Consider the following 17,115-nt stretch of genomic DNA (forward strand, 5'->3'; position numbering starts at 1 on the left):
CACACAGAAAGGGCTAGGACAGAAAGCTCTTTGTAGATCTCAATTTTCCTTGGCAGTCCCTTCACAGCACCACCAAACAGGTCGCCCACGCGCCTTGCTTCCCCAGGGCGCACCTTTTCCCCCACACTTTTACACCCCTGGGGCCTCTCCTTGCAGCCCCTGGAACTTCCTTCCCCGGGACGGCTGCGAGACCACCCGCACTGTGTTTCGCTGTGCCTCCGTCAGTCAGCCTGCCGCAACCCCAGGCTCCCGCCCACTTTGCCCATCATGTCCCGCAGGGCCTCCCTTTGGCCCGGCCCCGGCCCACCCGCCAATCACAGAGCTCAGCCCAGCCCGCCCCGCCCCCGCCTATCAGTGCCCACCTCCCTTCCCGCCTCCGCTCCGTCCACACGGAGGTGCCGCGCCCTGCACCTCCCCCCCTGCCCCGTCCCGGTCCCGCCCCCCCTGCCGCCGGCAGCCAATGGGGGAGCGGGCGGTGAGCCCGGCTCTCGCAGGGTGTGTGCGGGAGTGGTTGTCGTCTCGCTCGCGCCGCCGCTCGCTCCAGCCCAGCCCAGCGCGGCCTGACCCGCTGGAGCGCCGGTAACCGCCATTCTCTCAGCAGGTGATGGGAGGGGGGGCGGTCGCCAGCAGCGGGCCCTGGGCAGAGGTGGGGCACAGGTCCTCGATCGCCGGCTTTCCCGGCGCGGCTCGGCTTAGCTCTGCTGCCTGCGGGCGGTGGGCTCTGGCGGTCCCAGGGGAAGGGGTACGGGGCAGCGACGGGCCGTGTTCCCCTGTGCCCGGCGGATTCACTGCGGGCTGCCGCTCCACCCCTCCCCCCTGCTCCCCAGCCGCGGCGCGTCCGCAGTGCGCCGCCGTCCGCGGCGGGGCTGAGGGAGGACGAGACCGGGGTCAGGCGGGCGGGCTCGGTTGGTTTGTTTTTAGCCTAATTATTATTTTCATTAGGGCGAGCACGAAGTTTTGTGGTAAATGTGCGAGTGCGCCGTGTGCTGTTTCTTGAGCGGGGCTTATCCGTGCTGGAGGAAGGGGTGAAAACGCGGGGAGCGCTGTGGGAGCGGGGCTGCTCCTCGGCGGGCGCGGGAGTGCACTGGAAAGGCAAGGTGTCCTTGGCATCCTGCTCGGGTGTTCCCCTGGCGTGGGGCTTAGTGCGTTACTGCCGCAGATAAGGGAGCGGCGGGGGGAGCGGTGTTACGGAGTTACATGGGGAGATTCACGAAATCTACGCCGAGTGAACACAGACGACGTTGGTGACCCTCAGCCTTCCGCGTTAGAGGAGCTGCTTTGACCCGTTAGCAGGACAAGTTTCAGCTCTGTAGAAGTGTGCACGCGGCTTGGTATCAGTGGTGGGGTTTCAAGTGTGCGTAAACTAAATACCGAAGAAGTGTGTGTGAGAGACTCGTCCATATGCTTGTGTGATTGCAGGCTGTGAAACCTATAAACCACAGTCGCTGCAAACTGCTTTTGAGATAAACACAGAAAATGTTGTATTTTGTTCATGGTATGGCAGGTTTACTGGATGAGAATGCCAATTAGACTTGTTGCCAAAGGTAGATTTAAGATTTTTGCAGCATCTTGGAACTCCGTTTTCTTACTTCATTTTCACACAACTTTCATATTTTGCACTGTCTTTTCTGGTTTAAACTGAAAAATCAACCTAAAATATTACTTCAGTTACAACCCAGTTCTAACAGATCTATACTAGTGTTGATGGAACTGTAACAGGAAGCACCTTTTCTTTCAAAGAGAAGAGTGCAAAGTAGGATCAAGACAAATATCTCATTCTTCCTTTTATCTGGCAATTTGTCAGCACTTGGAGGACAATCATATTTAAACTCTGCAGTCTAGAGGAGACTACTGTACAGAAAACTACCCTCTTCTTTATCACGTTTGTAGGAGTGTAGCACTGAGAAGATCTAATAATGCCTTCATTCTCCTCTCCTTAAATAATCGTGTTTTCCCGAGTGTCTGACCTCTTCAATTTCCAGATCTACAAGCTCTTTTATGTGTTTTCTGACCATTGTGAATGGATGTTATATGAAAAAAAGTATCGTAGTCTTCAGTGGTAATGAGCAGGTTCTTTTCCTGTTATAAGCATAGCGATATACTGATATAAGCTAATAATTACCAGTTTATAATAGCACAGGTGATATTGTAGGTAAGTATGATGTGGAAGTCCATTTGTTCAGGAAATGTAACTTTACATGATTACATAGGTATTGGGCTCTGTCATAGCTGTGACTTTGTTTGAAAGATGAGTTGATCTGAGGGCTCTTTAAAATTTTGGGGCATTACAGCCTTGATTCAAGAGCTTCTTCCAGGAAGAAAACACTATTCTTGGTTAAAGAAAACTGTAACATCAAGCAACTGAAGCTTTTTAGCACTGAGGACCAGAACAGAAGCTTTGAAGTTGCACAAGGGAAGCACACCCTTTTTTTCTCCAGGCTTTGAGATATACTTTTTTTTCTCCATCGCTTGCCGTCCTTCTCATGGGAAGCTGTTGTCTGCCGTTGGCAGTGCCTTCATGGCCCGCCTGGAAAAGCCTGGAGCGGTTGAGGGTGCCGGTGGCCCGGGGCCGGGCTGCCCCCCCCCTCGCCTACCTCTCGTTGGCCTGCGCGTCGCTGCGGCGGCGCGACCTTTCACCCACTTCTCGGGAGTGGTCACGTGAGCAGGCGCGGGGCGGGGCGCCTGGGGCGGGGCCGTGCCCCGCAGAGGCCCTCCGCCCCCTCGTCGAGCGGGAGCCGGCCCGCCAACTCCCTGCGTCCCGTGGTGGAAATCGGGGCGAGAGGACCCGGAGCAAATAAAACCAAACACAAGTTCTGGAGCGATCGGTGGTTGCTCGGCTGGGGGGATGTTTCTGTTCGCAGGGGTAGTTGGAATGTTGAATCCTGAACATGACTGGTTTTGGAAAATCTTGGGTAAAAGGTGGCTTAAGTGAATGCTTGTATTTAAAAACAAACAAAAAAAACAAACTGCAAAACAAACACCCCCCCAACCCCAAAACTGTGTATTTTTTTTTTGATATTCAAAACCACTGTCTTCATCCTGCAGCATGCTACATCATAGTCCTGAACTCCACATGTTCAGAAAAAGAAGCTCTAAATGACTGAAAAGCACCCCTCTTTTTCCAGTTCTGGATTAACTTTAATAGAATGGTCAATTTAAATATTTGTCAAATGTTTGGAGCTGGTTCTTCAGTCTTTGAGCCTTATACAAGCTGAAAGACCGAACTCAGGTCTTTCAACCTTCTACAGTAAATGATCATTGAACTACTGTGAAAGCAGTCCATTCAGTTTGCCTTTGGTCACCAATCACTGTTGTCCATCTTCCAGGATCTCTGAAGTCCTAAAATGTGACTTCTTACATATCTCGTAAAAGTCCTGCCATTCCAGAAATATTTGTTGTTATAGAGAAGATAATAATAATTCTTTACTGCATGAGCATAGAAGCTCATTAGTGCAAAGGGAGAGACAAGGGATAAAACTCATATAATCTAAATGCCAAGGTGTGTCCTTTATAGCAGTATTAAAAAGAAATACCCAGATCTAGAGCCTAGGTTTTGGGGTGGGGTGGGGGAGGTTTCTGCATGGTATAACTGTGCAGTGTTTTAGTTTTGTATGCATATCTCTCACTCTGCAAGTTTATTCTGAATTTCTAGAAGGTCAGGGGAGGTAGCTTGCTGGGATGTTTACAATATAATGTGTATTGCAATAGAGACTAGAATAATCTAAAAGGTCTAGGAACAGTATAGTATATCCTACTCCGTATAGGGGAGAAAAATGTAAATAATATGACAATTGTAAAAGTTTCTGTTTTGATTACAGTTGTGGAGCATGTCAGTGTTTTGGTTTTGGGTTGGGTTTGTGGGGTTTTTTTTGTTTTGGTTAAACGGTACAGTTTGGAACCATCTTTTACAGGAGCATGCTATTTGGGAAGAAGAGAGAGGCCATATGATCCAGAAACTGTAGGGATTAATATTCCTTAGTGTTAGCCTAGTAAGTAGCACATTGTCTGCTATAGCCAGTCTCTTCTACTTCTTTGCCTGACTGTCTCCGGTTTGATCAGGTGAGAAGACAATTTACTATCTGTGGCTTTTCTCCTGGAAGTGCCAGTGAAAACGGTCTGTTCTGTGAGCATCTCTCCAAGAAGTCTTGATGGTATCTGTGTTGGCTGTAATGGGAGTTTAAAGCCTGCAGGCAGATGCTTGGATGTCTTAAGCTGAAACTAACATTGGAGTCTAGCCCCTGAGATCACCTTGCTTACGGCATTAGCTAGTGATCACTAGTTTGAGCCCTCAGAAATGACTGGCTGGGTAGCAGATGAACTTTCTTTCACTCCACAATTCCTCACCATCTCAGACCTGTTAAATGAAGACAGATCGATCAGATAATACATTCATCCAGTGTAATGGAAAACAGTGTTTCAGAACTCCTGCTTGTGACTCTTCTCTCCATTTCCATCACTTTTTCTAAAATGGTTCCAGTCTGATTCAGTCCTTCTGAGTGGTTGAAAGCTGTGTGTGAATCAAAGCTCAAACTGTTTTTCTTGACTTCCTATTTCAGAGCTACAACTGACTGTTTGCCATTGCTGTAGTCTAATGTCTATTAGGAGATAGCAGCATTGGAATGAATCTGCCTCTCAGTGTGTCCTAACCTATTCAAGATCTCAGCTGCAGTAAGCTTGCGGGACAGAAGATTTCTGTGTGACAAATAGATCTCAAGTCCACTTTTAAGGAAAACAGCTGTTCAGGTATGCTTACGTTTCATTCATTGGTCTGTTATTATCTCTTCCCTTCCATATATGCCCGTTGCTCCAGTTTACCACTTGGGAAGGGAATGAAGAAATTGGCCCAAGATTCCAAAGGAGATGCCTGCAGAAGCTAGCTAATATTCACCCACAGGTGATCTTGGAAAACTGCTGAGGGTGGGACACAACCTGATAGGTTTGTCAGTGGGACAGCAAGTTACTGCAAATTCCTTAGCTGTTCTGATTTCAAACTGTCTGCTGTGGGTAAGGTTTGCAGTAGGTCCCAGCGTTGCTGTACCTTGGCAAATATATGTATTCAGTTCTCCATCTTAGCTTGAACCACAGCATTTGTTCATTTTTTAGATGTGAGAAATCCTTTAAGATATTTGCAATTCCAAGGGGCCACAGCTGTCAGCTGTGTGTGAGGTGGAAAGCATTGGAGCCAATCATTAGCAATAACCAAAGATGAGAACTTGAAATTTACATGTCAGATGATGGTGGTTGGAGAAGTCTCTTTCCAAGTCACTTTAGCCACTTCAGTCATGGCATAGTAATTTTACTTTGGAGACCCTATGAGAGAGAACTGCTGCATAAACAGCAGATTCAGCTTTTAGGAGGCTTAAACTGTTTTTAGCATGTATCAGTCACAACTAAAGTGGCATGAGAGAACCTGTCAGTTTAACTTTGTTTTTGTCAGATCAAATGATAATTGATTGAATGCTATGTTAATTCAGGTTTTAAAGCAGAGTGATTCTTTGATTTCTGTTTTATTTCTATGCCATAGTCATTAGGTTCACCTGAGAAGCCCTGTTGAGTGAATTTAATCCACATGACTATTGCACAGAAATTATTTGGCTTCACTCCTCAGATTTCTTTTAATGATATTGTGTCTATAGAATATGATTGATCATTGTAAGGTGGGTGAGTTATTGGTAAGACTTGAGAGCAGCAAGTATCAGTGTCTTTTTATATGCTGAAGCATGGTTAGATATTATTGAAGGCTAGTATGTAAGGAAGCTATTTAGAAATAGATATTCTCAAGTGAGTAACAGTATCTGATTAATCTTTATAGTAAGTTCAGAAGTCAGTGCCTTGTGGAATATCACACAAACTATGAATAAGCTCTGCTCTTTCTTAGGCTTTGGTATCTTGTTACCTTTTTGCAGAAGCATAGCATACACTGCAAGAAAGTGGTGTTAGCTGATAGAATATCCAATAAACAGATACAAAAGAGACAAGACCATCTTTTTTGACATATGTTTAAATGTTTGATCTGTATATTTTATACTGTTTACTGAAGATTTTATAGGTCAAAACCTGAATTTCCTTTGAAAGACATAAACCCCTAGACAACTTCCATCTTTGGATTTCTGTTAAACTGCTTTTTGTTTAGTTTTAGTTTTAACTTTGTTCAACTGTGCATCAAAGGAGCACCAGATGCACGTGAGTAAAAGCATTTTTGGCATCCTTCTGGCATTCTCTGGTTTGCTGCCTTACTTAATCGACCCTCTAGCATTAGGGCAGAATTTTCGTATTTATGTCAGATAGTGGCGGGGAGGTAGTCACTCACATAGGAGCAGATGGGACCTTGAGTTACTGAGTCAGTGCTGGATGCTGCTATACAGAATACACTTTAGTGTCTGAAACTACTGCATTTACAGCAAACTCCGTGAAAACACTTTACTGAAGTCACATGGTTTTTATTATTGATAATACAGGCTTTCTTTACCTGATAGGAACAGTCAGTGTTTCCTGTAGATAGGTATATACATGTAACATTAAATTCCAAGGGTTTATTTTTTATTGGAAGTTTGTACTGTTTCCCACTGTATCACTGCAGTATACATGACACTTAAGGTCAGCTCCAGAAATCTACCTGCTGCCTTAAGACTAGCAGACTCTTACTGGACAATACAGTGGTGTTTAAAATACCAACATATATTTAAAAACCTTTTATAATGACACACTGGTGCTTTTTAGTGAGGGCAAAGTTACTGGAATAATGTTGAAAAATTCAGATGAATCATTGTCTTAAAAGTTCATGCAAAATCTCTGTAAAAATTCTACTGCAAAATCCAGCTTCTTTTATCCTCCAAACTAATAGTACATTATTGTCAGTTGCAGAAAACTCGCTCTTTTTGAATGTTTGACTGTTACTACCAATTTGACTTCCAAGGTTTGCTGTTCCTTTAAAGCAATTGAAGCACAGAATTTCCTGTTCAGGCCTTAGTGTTCTAAAGTAAGTTTATTTTTTGAAGCAGATCTATTATGAACTCCTGCATTAAATTTCATAAAGCATCTCTGCTAGCTATACAGTTTACACTGTATAAAAAAAATAGGATTGATGCTTCAAGCCCTTAATCCTCTTAGTGGCTCTTCACTGGACTCCCTCCAGTAGTTTCATTTCTCCCTTTCCCTGGGGAGCCCAGAACTGGACACGGTATTCAAGATGGGGCCTCACCAATGCTGAGTAGAAGGGAAGAGTCACTTCCCTCAACCTGGTGGCAACACTCCTCCTAATGCACCCCAGGATTCTGTTAGCTGCCGTTGCTGCAAAGGCACCTTGCTGGCTTGTGTGCAACTTGCTGCAAAGTTACTTTCCAGCCAGTCGGTCTCCAGCGTGTACTAGTGTATGGAGTTACTCCTCCCTAGGTGCAGGACTTTGCACCTCTCTGTTGAATGTGTTAAGGTTTCAGCCTGCCCACTTCTCCAGCCTGTTGAGGTCCATCTGGATGGCAGTGAAATCCCCTGGTCTATCAGCCACTACTCCCAGTTTCAGTCCCTGTACTTGTAAATCTATATGCAGTTTGGTTCCTTTTTTCCTCTGTGTTTTGCTGTCTTCAATCATTTAAATAGGGTTTGACAGCTGTACATGAAACATCTGGAAGGGTGTCAAACTGATAGACTTCAGAACCTCTGCAGAATTCAGACAGGTGAAGACATACTTGATGAATGTTACAAAGACAACTACACTTACAAAAAAATTTTGGGAAGACTCTAGCCCTTTACATTTGTCTAAGAAGAGATCCTGCTGCTTGATACAAGTATTTGATACACTTTTTGGTGTTTGCATGAGTCTTTTCCAACAAAACCAAAAAGCTCAAGCAACCCTGATTATCTGTAGATTGCATCCATTTCTGAGATGGCTGTATAGATTAATGTTGCCATTAAGCTGTAGTTGGTGGCAAAGTGTGGAAGTAAACTAACATGGTAGCAAGCTATTTTAGGATGTTGGCACTGGCTTTGTTGTGCTTCACTACATATCATTTCATTGCAAGCACACTATCTAGGCAAAGTCAGCTGCCATAGGGCAGTCTGAATTATGTTGTGTAGGTGGTACTAAAGGCTTGGACTGACAGGAGCATCAATAACAGAAATCGGAAAAGAAATTTGGAATAATGCATGAGGAGACTTGGATGGGCATCTTGGTGTTTGGAATTCTCTTGCTTTTAGTTTAGTGTCTGGTATGAAATCAACAGATTTGACCATAAACAATTATTCATTGATTTGCGTAAAACAAAATGCATTCATAGTTTTGGCTTTCTAGTAGAGTAGAAAATGCAAATTTCTATAGTAATAGCTTAAACAGGTGAGAGAAAATACTTGATCACTGTCTCAGCACAAACACAGCGCAGGTGTTCTGTGTTTTAATACTGGCTCTGATTTCCTCAAGTTTGTCCTCAGTGATCTATCCTAAAGTGTCAAAATACGTTAACAGATGAACATAGAAATGAAACTTCTTGGATGTCTGTTTTCTTCCAAGAGCTGTAGCAAGCTCATTTCCTGAAGGGAGATCTGATGTGTGGACAATAAAATACTGGATAAAACTTCTTCAATGTTTTCAATATTTAAACAAGTTTCAGAGTTGAAGTCTTTTAAGAGAACTTGTGGGAGCTCCAGAATTTTTTTCCTGTTTTGTATGGCTGCTTGTAACAGTCAAACAGTAACTCTTATTGCTTTGCATGCTGATAGAAATGGAATTCCTTCCTCCTGCCTTTTCTTTTTGAAATAAACTGTTTGGGGGACAAAGACATGGGGGCACTTACTTGGTTTCCCAAGACCTTCTGAGTTCAAGGTGTCTAGTTTTAAATGGAAATCTTAATATAGTTCTAAGTATGTTTCCTAATTAAAATTGGGTATAGTGTACTTTCAATTAATACCTCTCTCCACTTCCCATCTTGAAAACTTCCTTAAACAATGTAATTGTAAATGATTTAGTATCACTCTTTTCTCCTCACCAGTCTCTATTATTCCTATTTGAAACTTAAGTGCTAAGCTAAATTTTGAAGCTGTAAGTTTATTTTAAGAAAGGAGTGAAAAATTCTTCAAGGTCAGGTTTCTGGGTTTGATGTGGTTGGTTTTTTTTTTTTACTTTTAAGCTTGCTAGTAGGAACTTGGCAGGAGTCAGAAGACACTACCTGTGTGATAAGATGCGTCTCATTGTTTTATTGGTAGTACCTTGCATCTGTGTGAAATTATGAGGGCTTCTAGGTGCTTCTGAATTCAGAACTGCCGTCATACTTCAAGATGCAGCATATTTTAGCTCTTAGCACAGGGACAATGTAAATCTGCCCACCATCTGTGAACAGCCTGTGGTTTGGGTGCCAAAGATGTCTATGTGATAACAGTATGAAACCTGTGCAGGGTGGTATGTAGCAGTGTTCTTGGAGAAATTGTATGCAGCAGTCACTGCTTTTCTAAGAAAACTTTGATCATCAAAGTAGAATAATTGGAGATAATTGTTTTGTGAGCTTAGTTTGGTTACTACACAGGTGTATGCCCTGTAACTAAAAGCTAATCTATAAATAAATGTCAAAAATCTGTGAGGAGATCCTCAAACTAAATTGTTGAGGTAGCTTGCAAGCGAGAGTCATAGAATTAAGTCTTTCAGCAAGGTTTTAGCTATTCTGGGTCATGTGAATAAGACTTCTCTCCAGTTTTCCTCTGCATTTGTTAACTTGCTTCCCTTGCAGGAAAAGGGGCTATAGATGTGAAAACTACATTTAAATATTATGTCTCTTTCCAGTGGATGTTTGGACTGCTGCCAAGGAGAAATGGCAGGGTTTTCTCTATTCCAAGAGGAATAGGAAATGGGGAAAAAAATGGATTGCATGAGCCAAGCAATGTCTGGGAAGCAAGTAGCTAAGATGAGCTCTGAGATAACAGGTGACGTGGATATCCCCTTAAAGCAGAGGAGTTGCTTTTTTTGAGGTCGAGGTGGTGACTTTACTTTTTTTAGCACTATCATTTTATCCATATAAAGCTTCTGAAATCTACAGAAGCATTTCCAAATGTAACTGCTTCAGGAATTAAAACCTTGTTTTGTGCAATGTAGTGTAATACATTTAACTTTAGTATCATGGCTTGGTGCTTTTTAAGAGGCACATGGTAATTCTTTCACTGTCTTTTAGACACTGTGTTCTGTGTTATGTGCTTCATATAGACATTACCAACCACAAGTGACTTCTTGCGTGCATGACTAAATGGAAGTATCCTGCACATGGGATCTCTTTTAGCTTCAGATTTTCCAGAGCTGAGGCTGTCATCCCCTTCTGTGGCTGTAGGAAGGTGTAAGCTGTCATACAGAGTTGACTGTTCAGCATCTGCAACCTGAAGTCATAAGGTCTGTGAGTTGAACCTCCATCTTCGTAGTGTAAATATCCTGAAAATGCAAAAAGAGCGGTCTGAGGAGGCTTTGTGCATAGTAGGCATAGCAGCATAGACCTGATGGTCTGAAAAACTATCAGAGCTGAGGTCTTCTGGTGTGTTTTCTTGATTTGAAAGTGACATCCAATCTAGCAGTACTTGTTTATAACAATGGAAAAAAAAACCACCTGTGGTTAAGTTTTGATTGGCTTAAGCAGAGATCTGAAAAGGGAAGAGGAGAAACATCTGCAGCTGCTGCAGCATGTTTGAATTGAAGTAAAACCAGAAAAGAGCAAGGAACAGGCAGCTTTCTCCTTTAAAAGGAAAAAAAAAAAAAGAAACCAAGCTTTAAGGGGCAAGTGTGTTTTTTAAGATACATTAATATTATGAAAGAACATTGAAAGGAATGAAAATAGCCATTTCAGATTACTTTTAGACATTATTATGCTCTTTTTTTTCCCCTTTAACTAAGACCTGGCGAAACCGCTAAGAAAGTCAAAAGCTTTTGTTTATGGCTCTCTGTTGGGAATGAGTTTAATTAGTATATGCTGTACAGAAATATTTTGCTGACCAAAATGCCTGAAGTTAGAAGAAGTTACTGTTTCAGTGTTAGTTAGCCAATTGATGTGGGTGCTGCCTTACTCACATTGGCAAGTCAAGTTTGTAAGTCTAACTCGTGCTCCTCTGGCCTGTGCCCTTTTACCTACTTTGCTAGCAAGCACGTGACAGCAGAGGAATGCAAAGGAGGGGAAGTGTACAGCAGCTTATGATTAAATTTGTCTTTAAGGAGGAAAATAAGTGTTCAAAGAAAGGAACTTCAGGAAGTCTTTAGTGTTCAGCTATCATAATTCAGAACAGTCTTAAAGGCTTACATTTTTCTTATGGAAAAGGATATGAAAAGAAACAAGCCATTTGATTGTTTCACATCTTAGGGTCAAGTAATACAGTCCAAGAACTAGACTTGTCTTTGTTTTCAGGGCTTGTTTACTTGATTCAGGGTTAATTCTTGCTGAAATAATATTTCTTTGTTTGGCAATAAGGAATATTTTCCTTATTGAAGCTTATTTGATTTTATGATCATGCTAAGTTTTAATTCATTAAAATATCAGGTTGACTGTTTATGATTAATGCTATTTATAATCTTTTTCTGCCTTGGACAGTAGAAATGCATATGCCTAAAAAGGGAAGGGTTCCTGAAATTCTTCCTCTTCAGAAACAGAGAGGAGGGTAGTTACAAATTCCCAGGCTGAGAAGTCACGGGGGAGTTGAGGGGTAATAGAAACTAGTTGATCTTGTACTTAAGGCACTGGCATTCCAGAATACAAAGTTCCATGAGTGAACTGGAGAACCTGTTGGCCCTTCTTGAGACAAATCCAGGTGCCTGATTCTCCGTATGGGGGTATGGTTGGTTTTGTTGTGGTTTTTTTTCCATCCTAGTCTTAGTAGTACTGCTAAACATATGATGAATTCTTAGAGTACTTTCCCTTTTTGCAAACCATGTTGAGTCCAGGGTATACCATGTATTACTGCTGCCTGTCTTCTTTTATTGCTGTCTTGCAGTGTTGGTCTCAATGTTGAACTGGTGATGCACAATTTAAATGAATGAATGGACAGATGACTTCGGCTTCCTGATACTTGTCTGCAGCAAGGCCCCTATGAATAAGCAGTTGTTAGTGATATAGTCATTAAGTACTACAAATTGCTGTTGTTACTAGAGCATACAGGGCTTGTCTTAAAGGTTTTGAAACTGGTGTTCAAAGCTGATTTGGTTTCTTTGTTGTCCTAATCAGACACAGTACATGCATCGATCAAAGTTTCAAAGCTGATTTGGTTTCTTTGTTGTCCTAATCAGACACAGTACATGCATCGATCAAATTGCATGCCATCTGTGATATTGTGAGCTTTAGCTACCCTTCTGGAAGCCCAGAAGCCTGGTTCACCCAGGACTCAGTCTCTAGAACTTGAGCAGTGGCTGATGGATTTTGAAGATCTGTGAATTACCGTCAGCCACTGTAGCAGTAGTTGTATTGCAGAGGTTGATCATTGCAGGCTGGTCTGGGGATAGGCCCTTTAAATATTTCAAACAGCCACTACCTACTGGTCAGCAACCTTACTAAATGCTGCGCAACAGCACTTATCTTGTTCATCTCTGCCTAATGCTCCTTCTCCTCCTATACTGTGTATTTATTTCCTAAGCCTACTATTACTGCAGCATTCCCAATATTGTGTATTTATTTCCTAAGCCTACTATTACTGCAGTATTCCCAATACTTACATTCCCTAGTTGTCTGCTCATATACCTTTGCACTCCTTCTCTGTGCTCCAGATGACTTTGACATAGTAGAATATTTACAGACTAGAGGAGGAGCACTAGAGTCATAATAAAATGCTTTTGAAGTGCCCAGCTAAACTGCAGTGGTTAGTTAACCCTCAAATGCTGTTCAACAGGGGATAAATGTCTACCAGAATTTAATTATAAAGTCTAAACTTCAGGTTTGCAAAAGAAATGTAAATTTCAGCCTTTAGGGTTCAAAAGGCATGAAGTAGTTGTACTTTCTTTTGGTTTTGCTTAAATAGAAATGCCACCTTAAAACACTTGGTATTGATGATATTGTGTTTTGTACCAGTAAAAATGTGAAATTAAAACTTGCCCTTGAATCCTGACCTACAGGTGGGGTTATGGATTCTTCTGCCTTTTTGCCATACTTCTAAGAGGATGTTGTTTTTATGATTATGCACAGAAGTTTTGGTAAGCTAATAAAAGAATGTGGACAAAAGACTTTGGAATCATGATGGTCTCCTCAGGAATATGTAGTTTGCACCATTTCAATGTTATACCTAGAGCCTGTCTGCAAAAATCTATGTTCTTATTGTAAGTGCTTGAACAACATTAGTCTGAATTAATGATGAGTAGGGGTAATTTCCAGGATATTTATGTAAAAATGCTGGTTACAGAAGGAAAGAAGCTATGAAGATGAGCTGATAAATAAGAGCATACAGTTCAATTTGAATTGGCTGTATCCTCAGACAGCGTTGAGACATAAATATGTAGACAGAATGACAGTTGTATTTCTGTTTTAACTTCCAGTGGTTTTTATTTGAGCCTGTTATGCCTGCCCATTATTATGGTCTTTTGTCAATATTGGCACCATTGTTGATATTTGTTTGGGTAGTTAAACTGAGCTGCAGCCCTCTCAATTTCAGATTTGTTTATGTGAAGGTAATTTTTCTGACAGTTGTGATTTGGTTTCCTCAACTCTGCATAGTTTTGATTTTGCCATTATTTGCCAGCCAGAACTCGGAGCTGCAGGGGCTATAGTGTCTTATTGCTGTGACTAATCAGCTTGAAATTAAGATATGAAAAAAATTTCAGAGGAAGATACGGCCAGAAGCAGCTTTGATTTGCTAGTTGAGGTGAAGGCTTTTAATACCTTTTGTTTTAAAATGATGAAAAAAACATTTTCTGAATCTCATTTATCATTATAGTGTTAGATGCTATGTACCCATAATGTGCTTTTTCTAAACATTATGGCCGTAATATGCTGCTCTGCTCTGAATTTTTATATATTGCATATATTCACGATATTCACCTTGCTGCAATCTTGCCAAAAGGCCTAAGTTACATGAGAGTGTTTTGCTTCCATTTTCAGCTGTTGTAGTTAGAAGAGGTACCTTAATTAACATACTGGACGCTCAGACTGAAGTGCAAGCATAGCCTGTAAGGAAGAGGCAACTACTGTATGTAAGTTTGGCATACTTTGAAATATTTCCCAAAATTACTGTGTAGAAGATATCTTGCTAGAAATGGACTAGCTCCTAGTTCCTTTGAACAAAAAGGAAATAATTTTTTAACTTTGCTTTTTGACAGAACTCTTTCTGAAAATGGCAGAAGCTCATCAAGCAGTAGCTTTTCAATTTACAGTAACTCCAGATGGGATTGACCTGCAAATGAGCCATGAGGCACTCAAACAAATTTACCTATCTGGTGTTCATTCATGGAAGAAAAAGTTCATCAGATTCAAGGTATTTTAAATTTGTCATGTCCACCAAGCTTGAGGGTTATTTAATGTTTTATAGACTTACTGAAGTTTTGTTTAGGCAAAACTTAATTTTTTTGCCTTTGTGCAAATAAAGCTCCTTATTGTGAAAGGCTTGTATGGATTTTAGTTAAGACAAGGGATACTGAGGAAGGTAGCACTGGGTGATGCTGCGAAGACTGGAAGGTACATCTTCTTGATTTATTCTATGGAAGCAAGATGAAACTGATGTAGAAATTAACAATAGCTTTAATTTACTTCATTCTCTTCATAATACATCATGTAATTATGTAATTTTTTAGCACATCAGAAATATAACTAGTTGTACCTCTAAGTAATATGACACTAAAAATTACAAGACTACACTCTTGATTTTACGTATTCTTTGCCAGAATTAAGTTTTCAAATTAAGGACAATGTTTGCTGTTTTCAAAAAGTTACCTGAATACCTATCTTGTACAAGTTATGCTAAGTAGTAATGTTTCTGATGAGGTATTTGTAAGTGCTTGAACAACATTAGTCTGAATTAATGATGAGTAGGGGTACTTTCCAGGATATTTATGTAGAAATGCTGGTTACAGAAGGAAAGAAGCTATGAAGATGAGCTGATAAATAAGAGCATACAGTTCAATTTGAATTGGCTGTATCCTCAGACAGAGTTGAGACATAAATATGTAGACAGAATCACAGTTGTATTTCTAACTTCCAGATTGTTGTGAATTTATTGTTTTGTTCATTGGATCATAAATGGTATCTATTTTATTAGTACCAAACTAGATAAGCTACAGGCTATCTTCAACATCTCTTTTAAAAACATTTTTTTAACAGTAGTCTTAATAAAATCTTCTCATAAAGCTATGAGAAGGACAGTTTAAATGATATAAAAAAAACCTTGATTCTGGTTTCCAGGTCTTGTTCCGTGAAATATTTTTGCCATGTATTCTTTTAGAGAGGCCTAACTCAGTGTAAGTGGAAATTCCTGAAGTGTCATTTGTTCCAAAGTTGTTTTCTCCTTTCGGTATTTTTGTAAGACTTGCAGCAGCATCAGTGTTGTCTACAAAAGAACTTAAAAGTCCCTTTAATTCTTGATATCATTGTGACAATTTTCTGTAGCAGTCAAATTTAAACTAAATCCATTCCCTGCTCCTGAGTTGAGCATACATAAGAAAATGTTGGATAATCTTAACTACTTTTTTAAAACTAAATGACTTAAATGTTTTAAACTTAATTGTTTTTCATTGCTTTTCATGGTATGAAGTCAACCACTTTAGTATGAAAAAATTATGTGAAGGCTTTTCTTTCCAGAATGGAATTATCACTGGCGTTTATCCTGCTAGCCCATCTAGCTGGCTTATTGTAGTTGTGGGTGTGATGTCGACAATGTATGCCAAAATTGATCCTTCTTTAGGAATAATAGCTAAAATCAACCGAACACTTGATACAACGTAAGTAGACTGAAAAGTTACTGTTCCTCTAAAGGAAATCAGTTTTATTTGTAGCTACTCTTAAAGCTAATCCTGTTAAAGTGTATCAGGTTTTGAACAGTATTTTTGTGACAGAGTAAGCCCCATAAGCAGATGTATGAGGGTATGAAATAGGTAAGTTGCTATACCAGTATTACTACATTGTTGTCTGAGTATTTGGGAAGCACATTTGGCAGCTTCTGTGGCCTTTGATCTTGCTGCATGAAAGGGTGTTTGGAAAGGAGTTTATGAAAAAGGGCTAAAGAGGCATGAAGCTTGTGTAATGCTTGCCTGTAGTACCATTAGACTTAGGTTTGCAATATTAGGTTCTGTTTAGAACTTAAGCTGACATTAACTTACACATGCTCGCTTTTGTTTTAAATAGTGGCTATATGTCAAACCAAACACAGAACATCGTGAGTGGAATACTTTTTGGCACAGGGCTTTGGGTTGCCCTTATCATCACAATGCGCTACTCTCTAAAAATGCTGCTTTCCTATCATGGTTGGATGTTCGCTGAACATGGCAAACTTTCTGCAGGCACCAAGTTTTGGATGGTAAGGATATATTGTCTTTTTGTTTCATCTTATCTTCTATCTGATATGTATTCAAAGCCTTAAAAGAGAAAATTTTGCAGGTTTTTCCTTGCTGTCTTTTCTGTGTCATGAGACAGGAGGCTGTTAGGTAGATATTTCTACTAATTACTGTCATCCTTCTGATGCTATAATTAAACTATTCAGGATGGCCTTGTAGAAGGAAGAGTAAATGCTTCAAGAATAAATGCTAAATTTGCCAATGCCTTGGCACTGTGTAACTCAAATATCTACTTTTTCTTGATGTGCAAGTACAGCTTAAAGAACTTGGGCTGCAACACCAAAGAATCTTGTACTCCCCAGAAAGTGCTACTCTAATTCTTTTGGTGAAATGTTAAGACTTCTGGTCATCCATTCTAAAATTAATCTTAAGCTTGAAGAAAATAATATTGAATGTCCTTTCCATTTGATTTATTGGTATGCCTCCAAAATGAGTTGGAGAAAAAGTATAAGGTAGGTAGCTTGTTATGCAGTTTTTACATAAGGGTAAGATGAGAGCGATCTGGCTCCTGTTGATCATTGTGGTGCTTTGGAAAAGGATCCTTAAAGGATGTGGTAGGTATAAAGTGAGTAAATCTACGTATAGGTGCTCTAAGAGATGAAGTGAGGTTTTGTTACTTGGACTGGGTTGTTTCA

At 40.7% G+C, this 17,115-nt stretch overlaps 1 protein-coding gene across 6 annotated transcripts in view; it reads left to right on the forward strand.

Annotated features, from left to right (window-relative positions):
* The first annotated feature begins 460 nt into the window (after window positions 1-460).
* The window catches only part of CPT1A (carnitine palmitoyltransferase 1A), a 49,089-nt gene continuing 32,434 nt past the window's right edge, over window positions 461-17,115 (forward strand). Inside the window, exons 1-7 of one of the 6 annotated variants that reach the window (XM_069803480.1) lie at window positions 461-597; window positions 4,557-4,743; window positions 6,859-6,979; window positions 14,037-14,128; window positions 14,255-14,409; window positions 15,729-15,868; window positions 16,272-16,443. In XM_069803480.1, coding sequence (XP_069659581.1) covers window positions 14,269-14,409; window positions 15,729-15,868; window positions 16,272-16,443 — 453 coding nt within the window. In that variant the 5' untranslated portion in view covers window positions 461-597; window positions 4,557-4,743; window positions 6,859-6,979; window positions 14,037-14,128; window positions 14,255-14,268. Of the gene's footprint in view, window positions 602-884; window positions 906-4,556; window positions 4,744-6,858; window positions 6,980-13,057; window positions 13,136-14,036; window positions 14,129-14,254; window positions 14,410-15,728; window positions 15,869-16,271; window positions 16,444-17,115 lie in introns of those variants that run through there. The other 5 variants (XM_069803479.1, XM_069803477.1, XM_069803478.1 and 2 more) reach the window with 5 other exon arrangements.

This window comes from Haliaeetus albicilla, chromosome 16, assembly GCF_947461875.1.
Source record: "Haliaeetus albicilla chromosome 16, bHalAlb1.1, whole genome shotgun sequence".
NCBI classification, from domain to species: Eukaryota; Metazoa; Chordata; class Aves; order Accipitriformes; family Accipitridae; genus Haliaeetus; species Haliaeetus albicilla.